The sequence below is a fragment of the Lithobates pipiens genome, unplaced genomic scaffold, assembly GCF_037356315.1.
Source record: "Lithobates pipiens isolate NorthernLeopardFrog02 unplaced genomic scaffold, aLitPip1_a1.2 Scaffold_23, whole genome shotgun sequence".
NCBI lineage: Eukaryota > Metazoa > Chordata > Amphibia > Anura > Ranidae > Lithobates > Lithobates pipiens.
Genome location: NW_027507785.1, coordinates 258942062 through 258954596, shown reverse-complemented (window position 1 = coordinate 258954596; position 12535 = coordinate 258942062). Strand labels below are relative to the sequence as shown.

The window sequence follows — 12535 nt, the reverse complement described above, 5'->3', positions numbered from 1 at the left end:
AGATCCCCCTCAGGATAAACCACCACCCCCAATAAATGCAGACCCCCCAGGATAACCTCCAATAAGTGCAGAACCCCCTTCAGGATAGCCCCCCTTCTGTCAGTGCAGACCTCCACTCAGGATAACCCCACTTGGTTAGTGCAGAGCCCCTCAGGATAAACCCCCCTCCGTTAGTGCAGAACCCACCTCAGGATAACCCCTCTTGGTCATTGCAGATCCCCCTTAGTGCAGATCCCCCTCAGGATAAACCCCCCTCCATCAGTACAGACCCCCCTCAGAATAAACCCCCCATTAGTACAGATGCCCCCTCAGGATAAAACCCCCTTCATCAGCACAGAGTCCCTAAGGATAACTCCAACACCATCTGTGCAGACCCCCCTCAGGATAACCCCCCTTTAATCAGTACAGACCCCTCTCAGGATAACTCCTCCTCCATCAGTGTAGACCCCCCTCAGGATAAACCACCACCCAATAAATGCAGACTCCCTTCAGGATAAACCTCCTCACATCAGTGCAGACCCTCCCCTCAGGATAACCCCCCCAATAAGTGCAGACCGTCCTCAGGATAAACCCCCCTACATCAGTGCAGACCGCCCTCCAACAGTGCAGACCCCCTCAGGTTCACCCCCCAATAAGTGAGGACTGCCCCTCAGGATAAATCCCCCTCCATAAGTGCAGACCCCCCTCAGGATAAACCCCCCAATAAGTGCAGACCCCCTCAGTATAAACCACCACCCCCCAATAAGTGCAGACCCCCCTCAGGATAAACTCCCCAATCAGTGCAGACCCCCCTCAGGTTAACCCCCTAAAAAGTGCAGACCTCCCCTCAGGATACCCCCCGGTCAGTGCAGACCCCCCTCAGGATAACCCCCCTGGTCAGTGCAGACCCCCTTAAAGGATAAATCCCCCTCCATCAGTGCAGACCCCCCTCATGCACCTGGGTGGTGGAAGATTCGGTGTTCAGCCGCTCAGAGAGTTGCTCAGACTGTCACTCTCTGGGTGGCCGCAGCACACTTGTATGTAATGAAAGGAGGCAACCGCAGCAGGAGTGAGCAGTCTCACTCAGGACGAATATGGCGCCTGCACGTTCTGGCTGAAGAGCCCTTCCTCCAGGACCTCCACCTCCCTCAGGATGGTGTCACCCCCCCAGCGACGCCACTGACCATGCTGGATGCTGGGAGGCTATTTAGTCCCTCCTCCGGCACTCATCTTGCTTGGTGTTCTGCCTGTGTGACCTTGACTTGTGTGCCTCATGACCTCTTACTGTTACCTGTTACTGTTTCTGATCCTGATAATTTGCCCACCTGTATAAACTGGCTATTGTATATGGCTCTGGCTCTGATACTGACGACAGCTCTTTATTCTTACCCTGCCATCTGTATATAGTTAGTTAGCTTAGTTAGTTGGTTTTGGTTGTTTGCTTACCATTCTCACTCTCACCTATTAGGTTAACTGGCTTTGGTTTACAGGGTTTTGGTTTTCTTCATGTATTGGATGTGTGTTTATATTTTTGTTTATCATTGTCTTTTAATAAGTCACATTATTTTATATCATATTCGTTTAAAAATGTAGATGCTCTAAATCCAACAGTACAAACAAATGTCCACTGCCCCACCTATAACTGGCCTTTGCAGCAAGGAGCACATGGAAGGGCAACACATGTAAAACAAAATAAAAATAAAAATTCCCAGCTCAACTCGCCAGCCAGCCTGCTACCAACCACATTAATCTGTCTAACAGTTTGCTTTAAAAACAAGGGTTTAGTTAGCACACTTTTGCAAATACACCCCATTATTATCTGCAGTCCTAACTCTTTTTAGAGCCTCCATAGTAGAAGCACATGCATTATAATGTATAGGCAGGGGGCAGGTGAACCTGGAAAGGGGCCCACCTGTCCTTAAAGGCACAGGGGTGCATTGGACACCCAGCATATAGCACAATGGCAGCAAAGGTGTCAAGTGCATTCCCTCACCAGTATTTCAACAGTACACACAAATGGCCACTGCCCCCACCTATATCTGGCCTTCACAGCAAGGAGCACATGGAAGGGTAACACATGTATAACAAAACCAAAGAAAAATTCACAGCTCAACTCACCAGCCAGCCTGCTAGCAACCGATTTGAGTTGACCAGTTTGAGTTAAAAACAGGGGTTCAGTTAGAACACATTTGCAAATACACGCGTAAGCTGCGGAGGCCGCAACAAGGCACCCCATAATTATCCGCAGTCCTAACTCTATACATTTTTGAGAGCCTCCATAGTGGAAGCACCAACTGTATTAACTTGTCTAACAGTTTGCGTTAAAAACAGGGGTTTAGTTAGAACACATTTGCAAATACACGCGTAAGCTGCGGAGGCCGCAACAAGGCACCCCATAATTATCCGCAGTCCTAACTCTATACATTTTTGAGAGCCTCCATAGTGGAAGCACCAACTGTATTAACTTGTCTAACAGTTTGCGTTAAAAACAGGGGTTTAGTTAGCACACATTTGCAAATACAAGTTTACGCTGGTGAGAATGGTGAGAATGGTGAGGTGCATTGCCGATCATGAATATGTAAAGACTGCAGAGTACTAGGATGTCGCTAACAACTGTCCATATCATATCATTTTCTAAAATATACACTTTATAATATTCAGTACAAAAATGAATCTCAGTATTTACTCTGCAACCCTCTGTTGGTGATTACCTTATGGTAAGGCCCAAATATATTTTCCCCATAAAATATAGAAATTAAGTTTAGTTGCATCACAAAGAAAGTGCCAAGACAAATGGTTTAGCCTGGTATAGAAAACTCTTAACACTTAATAATATTACCATACAATAAAAAAAAATAGTAAAAACGCCATGATATGCCAGAAGATGAGATAGTAGGAAACAGAATTAAAACAAAAATATAATTTCGTCTTCAATGTTTACATTTAGTCTTAACAAGCACTGCCTGTTTTCTTAACTGCTGCCAAGAAATCTGATTGGATGTTTCATCAGCATGAAAGTTTTTTGATGTCTAGGACACTTGCCAGTGTGCGTGGCTCTAGGTCATGTGTTTAATGACGTCACTGACTTTAACAAGTATAAAAGAGGAGCTGAGATGTACAGACAATCACCCACTGAGTTGAAATCAGCAATCAGTACAATGAAGGTCATCCTGCTTTTTGCACTGTTTGGTCTGAGCTTCTGCCAAGGTGAGCATTATTAATCGTTAAATATGATTTGTATTATATTGCTAGAAAAATGTGGTCTTTTGCTAGTATTAAACGATGTCTGTGTTTTGTCATTGAATTCTAGATGCCTGTCCAGTAAAACCTGTTTCTGACCCAGATGCCGATAATTGTCTGATAAAAGCATTAAAGGTAAAGTGGTAATTAACATGAAAATAAACAACTGTTTTTAGTTTTTTTTTTATTTGTTGAATTAGTCATCAAGACAAGGTAGAGCCCACTATTTTTTATTTAGTTCAATCGGAACCTGGGTAATACATTGTATGGGTAAGTGGTATCCAGTGCAACTGCTCCAATACTAAATAATAATGTTATGTCACCTCTAATTTTATTCTAAGATTGGAATGTAGAATGGATTATAGGCCCCATATATCCTATGATATAGAAGTGTTCTTAGTTACACCTGCATTTTGTTTGATTTTGTTAAACAATAATACATCTTGTATTACATTTTTGTCTGATACATAAAGCGCTGCGCAAACAGTTGGCGCTATATAAATCCTGAATAATAATATTGCATATTTAATTGTAACTTGTCATGCTGAGTTTGTTTTATAAAAAAAAAGTCCTAATTTTTACAAGGTCATTGAACTAAAGGAATAGAGAAGATGTTCACTTAGTAAAGTGAATAAGGAAAATTTTTGTTCACATTTAATACACACAATATTTAATGAAGTGTGATTGCATGATTGAAGTGAACACAGTGGAGTTGATTAACTAAAGGCAAATCCACTTTGGACTACAAGTGCACTGAAAGTGCAGTTGCTGTAGTTCGCTGTAGATCTGAGGGAAAGCTCTTAAATGAGCTGAAGCTCTGCTGATTTTATCATCCAATCATGTGCAAGCTAAAATGCTGTTTTTTATTTTCCTTGCATGTCCCCCTCAGATCTACAGCAATTTTACTTTCAAGTGCACTTGCAGTGCAAAGTGGATTTGCCTTTAGCAAATAACCCCCATTGGCACTGTTTTACTAAGCTTCACTTTACTAAGTAAACGGTCTCTATTCTTTTTCTAAATCTAAATTCTATTCATTTCACAGTTTCCTCTTGCAAATCAAACTGTTTATACCCTACTGTACTATTACAATGCATTGCTCTATTACTTGTGTTGGATGTATTCATCTCTAACATATGTTATTCATTTTCAGGATGTTTCAGGTTTTTTGCCTGCTCTTGGAGAATTTGTTTGTGCATACAATCAGTTTCAGGTACATTTTATTGTGACTATAACAAAGTGTTACAAAATAACCCTATCTTGAAAGCACTATTTATCAAGAGCCACTAAACAAAAATAATGTCTGTGGAGCGTCTCAATTATCCAGGTCATGGTATACCTAGTCATAGTTAGTCACATTCAGCTCTAGTTTACTAGTACTAGGTATAAAAAAAATTGATTATTTTTCTCTTTAAGCAGTTTATGTAAAACATTGGAGAGATAATAACAAGTGAGACTGAAATGTGAGTAATGTGAAGGAGATGTTATTCTTGGTAAACTGGATATGACTAATTCTAAGAAATAATAATTTCACCATCATCCGCTCACTTGAGATTATTCTATTAAAAGCAAGACAGTAAACAAAATCATTAAAGAAATAAAAAAAATATAAATAAAGATATATCTAAATAATCACAAAATGTTTCAAGATATCTCATATGCCACGTACACATGATCGAATTGTCTGGCGAAATTGGTCCGGCAAACAATCCGACGGACTTTATAACGAACGGACTTGGCCACACGCGGACGCTCTGAAAGTCCAGTGATTTCTAATGCGATGACGTACAACACGTACGACGGGACTAGAAAAAGGAAGTTCAATAGCCAGTAGCCAATAGCTTCCTTCTCGTACTTGCTTCAGAGCATGTGTCATTCTTAGTCTGCCGGACTAGCACACTGATGAACGGATTGTCCGCTGAAAGCCAAGTCCGGCGGACAAATTTTGAGTCAAAACCACTTTCTACTACTAAGTCCGCCGGACGTTACGATGAAAAAGTCTGCTGGAGCCCACACACGATCAAATTTTCCAGTGTACTATGGTCTGGCGGACCTAGTCCGCCAGACAATTCGATCGTGTGTACGTGGCAATAGTTTATAATTACCCATTATACTTTGTGTACCAATGGGGAGATTTCCATTTAATTTCTGTCCTGGAGGTGCAACAAGTAGTGAGAGGAAATCTCTATAAAATGGGGGAATTTTCTTCTTAGACAGCTCTTATAGAAACAAGTGTCCTCAAATTGCAAGATTTCCTCTCAACTCCTGTCCTGGCGCCAGCTGTAACATTTTACATCATTTTATGTGCTGCGAGAATGGTCATCCGGATAAACAGGGAAGATCAAACTTCTTAGCAAGGACACAGACAATAATACAAACATATAGAGTATATATAGAGTATATAGTCCAATGAGAACGCCAAACGAACAGCCAAAGCTAAAAAAAAACTGGTTCATAGCAGAAAAAGCCAATGCATTTTAATGGTCACACAGACTCCCCCTTCACTAGGTCCTTTGCTGCACTTTTTAACACTGGGATAACTTACCTTTTAAAACAGTTTCAAGCAGAAAACCACAGATTTGTCTAATATCTGCTATTATAGTCCATTAACCACTTGACCTCTGGGAGGTTTTAACACCTTAATGACCAGGGAACTTGCTCTTTTCTAATTTGCTAATTTAATTGCCGATTGCTCATCATGCGCAACTGTACCCATTTTTTTCACACATATAGAGCATTCTTTTGGTGGTACTGAATCATAACTAGTTTTTTTTTATTTTTTGCTATATAAACAAAAAATTATTATTATTGAAAATTTTGAAGAAAAACGCACGATTTTGTTAGACTGTGTTATGAAAATTTGCAAACACATAATCTTTCTTCATAAATTTAGGCCAACATGTAGTCTGCTAAAATGCCAAGACAGTAGAGTGTCATCATATGACTGATGTGGAGGTAATCAGGAATACTGACTAGTAACAGTATGTAAAAATAAATACATAAAGTAAATTTTTTTTGTATTTTTTTTTTTTTTTTCATATTTTGTAATTATTTTACATACTGTTGTTAGAGTAGTTCAGTGTCACCATAGTGACACTACTACACTGGAAGGGGGGCGATCAGGAAATTTGTTTTTGCACTGTGATTGCTTGTAACAGTGAAGATCACTATAACAGCAATCATTTGAACTGTCATGAATGGTTTTCATATAGGACTCATTGTTTACTACTGTAATGCTGTGATTGATCCACAACTATCGCATTGTACAGGGTGCTGTGATTGGCCCAGGTGCCATGTGATAGCTGTGGGCCAATCACAGCCTCACAGTAGTAAGCAACCTGTCATGAATGAAAGCCATTCATGGCAGTTTTGCTTATATGTTATCATATGATTGCTATGATTGGAAAAAGCAATCAAAAGGTACCCAAGCTCCTCACAGTGGGCAGGTGCAAGCACTGTGTGGACACATCGGTCACAGGATTGTGCTGCTGCTTACCCCAGGGTGTGCACCAGTGCGCATGGGCACCGTGACATACCAGTACCGGTAAATTTACTGTTGGCGGTCAGCAAGTGTCAAAAGTCTTGATGAATGGGGATCTGTTAGGACCCCAGAAACACATTTGCTTTTACTGCTATTAACTGATTTTACCAATAAAAACGTTGAACTATTGGATGTTCATTTGGGTTCTCATTGGACTGTATGTCGATTCTCAACTCTGGGTTTTCCCCCATTTCTTGCTCAAGTGCCACGGAACTGGACCTATTGTGTCCAGAAATAATTCCATTGAAAATCTGTATCCAGAGCCCCAGCTCTTACTTGTTTTTTAGTTATAGAAATAGCAGGGGAACTAATCATTCTCTACTAAATCCAAAATGAACAATGTGGATATACATATACTTTAAGTATTCTTTGTCTTTCTTTATATTTATCACCACCATCCCCCTGACTGTGTATATATGTTTTTTTGAACATAGCTTATGATGCTAAACCAAAAAGTTCCCTCAAATATCCTAATTTAATACTACAAAATCTAGAATTTTTTACCTGATAAAATGTTGTACTATTATGGTGTGTTAGCTTAACAAGCAAAAGTACTCCTGGACCCATTTGAGAACTTGTGTTTTGGCCCTATCCAGAAAATTATTAACCTTTAATAACACTTACAAAATAAAGAAAATAATAATAAAAAAAGCCAAGATGATAGGGAATAGATTTAAAAATAAAGGTCATGATGGTTTTAATGTTTGCAATTAATATTGCAAGCACTGCTTTTTTGCTTAGGTGTCCATTTAACAAGATGCAATCTGTCCTTTACTTATCATGGCTATATGGCTATAGCATGACTATATTTTTATATATAAATCTCTCAGAGGAGACCATGTTTATTAATGATTGTACTTCTTTTCTCTGACTGAGAATAAAAGAATGGAATATGCAATGAATAGCCACAATGTGCATTGGAAGTGAAAAGTAAAATTCTCTTCAAATAAAATAAGCAGGGAAAACAGGAAAAATAACAGTTAAAAATAAAACAAATTGTTAATTAAAGACATACTGCTCAGGGAATATACATGAATAATGTGTTTTTATTCATATCAAGCCATTCCTGTGATACTTGTGACCAAATTTATTTATGACTTTACAAATACAATTGTCACAAGAATGTCCTGATATAAATAAAAACACAATTTATTCATGCATGGTCCTTCTCCGATAGGACTTTTATTATCGTTATTTTTACTTCCCACATAAAGGACGGGAATATACTGAGGTCTAGTGTAAGGATATATCCACACTATATCAAAGGGAATATAAAGGGAATAATCCCCTAAACACTAGGAGTTTTTTAGGGGACAAAAGTCCCCAAACTTTATAAGCCATAACGGGCACGGTTATATATTGTTCCCTTTAACTACCATATATATATATATATACATATATATACATACAAGGGTTCTGCAAAAAGTTTCCACGCTTTTTTAAACAAAGTTATATATATATTGTGCGGAAGTGTGGAAACTTTTTGAAGACCCCCTGTATATACTACATATACTGTATATTTATATTTGTATATATACACACATGCACACACATACCGTATGTGTATATATACATATAACCTGAATGAGTCGGGTGATTTTACTGCCAAACAGTAACATTCATCTGCTCCCTCATCACATTGTGACTGTTTCTCTTCTCTTTCTCTGCTATTACCATCTCTGAGGTGGAGAAGTGAGGAGGGAGATCATTTCCTCTGATTTTGCTGCAGTGAGACACAGAATAACATCTCCACTCCTCATCACAGCCACATAAACCGCTGTACAGCGGAGATAAGTGATAGTCACTATTGTGGTATATATCAGTTCATAAATGGGCACTTTAAAAACTGACAACAGATCGGATTAGATGTTCTGAAAGCATTTTGGTGTCTAGGTCACTTTCTTTTTAAAATTTCATTTGCCATGACACTTTAGGCCAATGGCCTTACTATAGACTATTCCGGCAGACAGGAGCACGGAAACCAGCTGGCACCCAGCCAAAGACTTTCATTAAAGTGTTATTGGTTTTCTGAGATTGCTTCTAGAGATCTACTTTTATTAGGGCAGTTATAATAACAGTAACCATCCCTAAGACAATCTTACTATCTAACAAAATTAATTTTATACAAACCATTTGCTGTGTATTATATGATTATTGACAATAAATGCATTCACTTTCTTTTTAGTAAATTCAACTTGTTTGTGTTATTTTTTTAGGTGGATAATAACAAAGTCAATTATGAAGCTGCAGTGAAAGAACTTGCTCATTTACTGGTATGGAATACTAATTTTAAAATATTATGTACAGATTAGCTGTTCAATCAGAGATTTTCTTTTTCTTTCAATGGTGGCCACCATGAACATAGGAAATTATTTTCTAAAACCTATTCAGTAAAATACATTTTGAAAATCTATTTAAAAATGAATTAGTGTATATATCTGAATTTGACTTTCTATAAACCTCTTGTCATTCCCTGGTAACTCATCTAGGAGAGAGGGGGTCAGCGGTGGAGGGTTTGGATGCTGATACGTTGACTATGTCATTTTGTGGGTGGGAGCCTACACACCTGGGCACCAAGGGGAACCTTTGCCAGATGGGCACTCATCAATACCCAGGACAAGGTGGGAACTGCCATGATGTGGAAAGTCAAACCCTAAGTAGGTCTGCCGACACAGAGATGAACTGACACTGCAAGTAGTATAAAGCCATATTTCTCTCTTCCAAGGGCTGTCCCAATGCTTTACTCTCAGTGCATTACATTTATTGCATAACGGGTGGCATTCCGAACTACAGCACTCCACCAGTCTGCATACTTCTTATACCTCACTCCCAGTAAGGAAATCCCGATGGACACATAGTGCAGGTCTCATGTGTGTTCTGTATTAACTCCTTCTGTATCATTCCTACTGGTCAGGCTAGGGTCCCCTGTCTGCTCCTGGTTGCTATGGGAGATGGACTGCTAGGGGGAGAGCCAGACTTGTACGCCCTCTCTACCAGAGGAAGCCCCCCCTTACCAAGGTGCCATGCCTTGACTGGTTGCTTGTGACTCTGTAAAGGGACTTGGTTACCCTTAGTAATGACCTTGTTCCTCATTAGAGTGCAGCTTTCTTGTCATTGTAGTACTGTGAACTTCATACCCCATAGTGATATTATATGCCCAGGTTCTGTATATCACCTTTATGCCATTATGCACCCTTTTAGGAATAACTTAAGATCAGGCGTAAGGAAAATGTTATCTGTCTTTACTGATTTTCTTGATGTAAAGCATGATACCAGGATAAAACACAAATCATTCCTATATAACACTGACTAACTAGAATGGCCTAGGCATACCTTGAGAGTATTTGACCTGGTATGGTTGATATTAAATGTTAATATTAAAGCCTAAATGCAGCCAAAATCAATCATAGCAAAATCAGCACAAGGGACATAGCTGACAGTTAGTGTGACTGATTCCTCTACTGTTAGTAGAAATCCTCCTCTGTCCTGCCCTCCCACTCCTGTTACAGTAATCCTCTGTTGCAGTGGGTATACCTGAACTTTCTGACCAGATCCTCCATTCATAGAAGCCGCTACTACAGCCTCTATGAATGGAGGGGCAGACCTTTCAATCATCTGCCCGTCCTCCATTCGTAGATCCTGTTTCATTCATAGCATGATCTGTGCATTTCGCTTTGTTCCCGAAATGAAGATAATTTTTTTGTTTTTCGGAAATTCTGATGTATCCGAATTTCTGAATTACAATAGTAACAAATCCGAAATAAAAAAATAAATAAATAAATTGGACAAAATTTGAATTCAAAACTATTTGAATAGTTTTCTAATCAATTTTGAATAGTTTTTAGAATTTGAAAGGTTCTTAAATTTGAATACTTTTCGATTTGTTTTCCAATTTGTAAAGATAATAAAATGAAATAGAAAATAAAGGAATAGAATAGAAAAAAATATAATAGAATAGAAAAGAATATAACAGAAAATAAAATAATGGAATATAATCGAGTTAAAAACAACAAAATAGAATAGAAAATAAAAGAAAGAATGGAATAGATTGGAAACAAATAGAACAGAATAAAAAAGAATGGAATAAAATAGAAAGAATATAACCATCTTCTGAAATTGAAATTTCAAATGGAATACATTCGAATTTGAATGCATAAGAAACAAATACAATAGAAAATAATAGAATTTAAAAAACAATAGAATATAACAGAATATAATTGAAGAAATATAAGCAAAAAGAATAGACTAGAATAGAATAGAAAATAACAGCATAGTATATAAAAAATAGAATAGAATAGAATAGAAAGAATATAACCATCTTCCGAAATTAAAAATTTGAATAGAATACATTTGAATTTGAATATAATAAAATAGAAAATAAAATAATAGAAAAGAACAAAATAGAATAGAATAAATAAACAGTAAAGAATAGAATACAAAGTATATAACAATATAAACATTTGAAATTCTAATTTAGAATAGAATAGATTCTAATTTGAATAGAATAGAATATAACAGAAAAGAAATACATAGAATAGAAATGAAAAAATGTGAATATAAAAAAAACCCAATAGAATAGAAAGAATATAACCATCATCCAATATTCAAATTTCGAATCAATTAGAATTTGGAAAATTAAAATTGTTTGGAATTTGGAAAATTTGAATCAATTTGAATATGAATAAACAAAACAAATTCTGAAAATGAATTAAACAAATTTAACTAAAAAAATGTATATAAATAATGAATCAAAACAAAAAAAAAGCAATGTTTCCATTCTGCGCATGTCTAGTTGTATTAACCCCCACTGCACTGGAAGATAACAGGGGTAGGGTTGAGGGGAAGATGGAGGAAGTTTTCACCAGAAAAGAAATGAGCACAAAGGACACATCCTGCTGACTGTAAATTATGTCTCTTGTGCTGATTTTTCTGTCTTTTTTTATGTTGGCTGCCCTTAGGCTTTAATGCTACAGCTTATAGACATGAAAAACAGATACCCAAATCACAAACAGGAATGGAATTCCCTCGTCTACCATTTACATTTAAGTATTTTATTATTACTAATATTATTATTAGGGATGAGCCCGATGTTCAAGTCAAACGTAAGTTTGACTCAAACATCGGGTGGTCGTCTGTTTGCTGAACAACGAACATTATACGGTGTTTGCGGCAAATTCGAAAGCTGCAGAACACTGTTTATAAGGCTATAGGACAATAACATGAAAAAACAAAAGTGCTAATTTTAAAGGCTTATCTGCAAGTTATTGCTATAAAAAGTGCTTGGGGACCCGGGTCCTGCCCCAGGGGACCTGTACCAATGCAAAAAAAAAGTTTTAAAAACTACAGTTTTTTCAGGAGCAGTGATTTTAATCATGCTTAAGGTGAAACAATAAAAATGAAATATTTCTTTAAATATTGTGCCCTGGGGGGGTGTCTATAGTTTTCCTGTGTTTAGAACAGTCCTGCAGCAAAATTACATTTCTAAAGAACAGTCATTTAAAACTGATTGTGGCTCTAATTAATTGTCGGGTCTTGGCAATATGGATAAAAATCATTGAAAAAAAAAACAGAATACTCCCCCCCCCCTCAGTCCATTGCAGGCCTTTTGGGCCTGGTATGAATATTAACCACTTCCAGCCCAAGGCCGTCATATGAAATCCTTGACTTTCAGTGGGAATATCTGAATGATGCCTACAGCTACAGGCATCATTGAGATATCCTCATTTTCCACCAGCGATTCTGTGCACCATAAGAATGATCATAACGGCAGTTTCGCCG

At 37.7% G+C, this 12535-nt stretch overlaps 1 protein-coding gene across 1 annotated transcript in view; it reads left to right on the top strand.

Annotated features, from left to right (window-relative positions):
• The first annotated feature begins 2166 nt into the window (after positions 1 to 2166).
• The window catches only part of LOC143928286 (ranaspumin-like), a 30963-nt gene continuing 20594 nt past the window's right edge, over positions 2167 to 12535 (top strand). The window contains exons 1-4 of the mRNA XM_077453076.1: positions 2167 to 3186; positions 3290 to 3354; positions 4370 to 4429; positions 8974 to 9030. Of these exons, the coding sequence (XP_077309202.1) occupies positions 3093 to 3186; positions 3290 to 3354; positions 4370 to 4429; positions 8974 to 9030 (276 nt within the window). The 5' untranslated portion in view covers positions 2167 to 3092. The remainder of the gene's footprint in view (positions 3187 to 3289; positions 3355 to 4369; positions 4430 to 8973; positions 9031 to 12535) is intronic.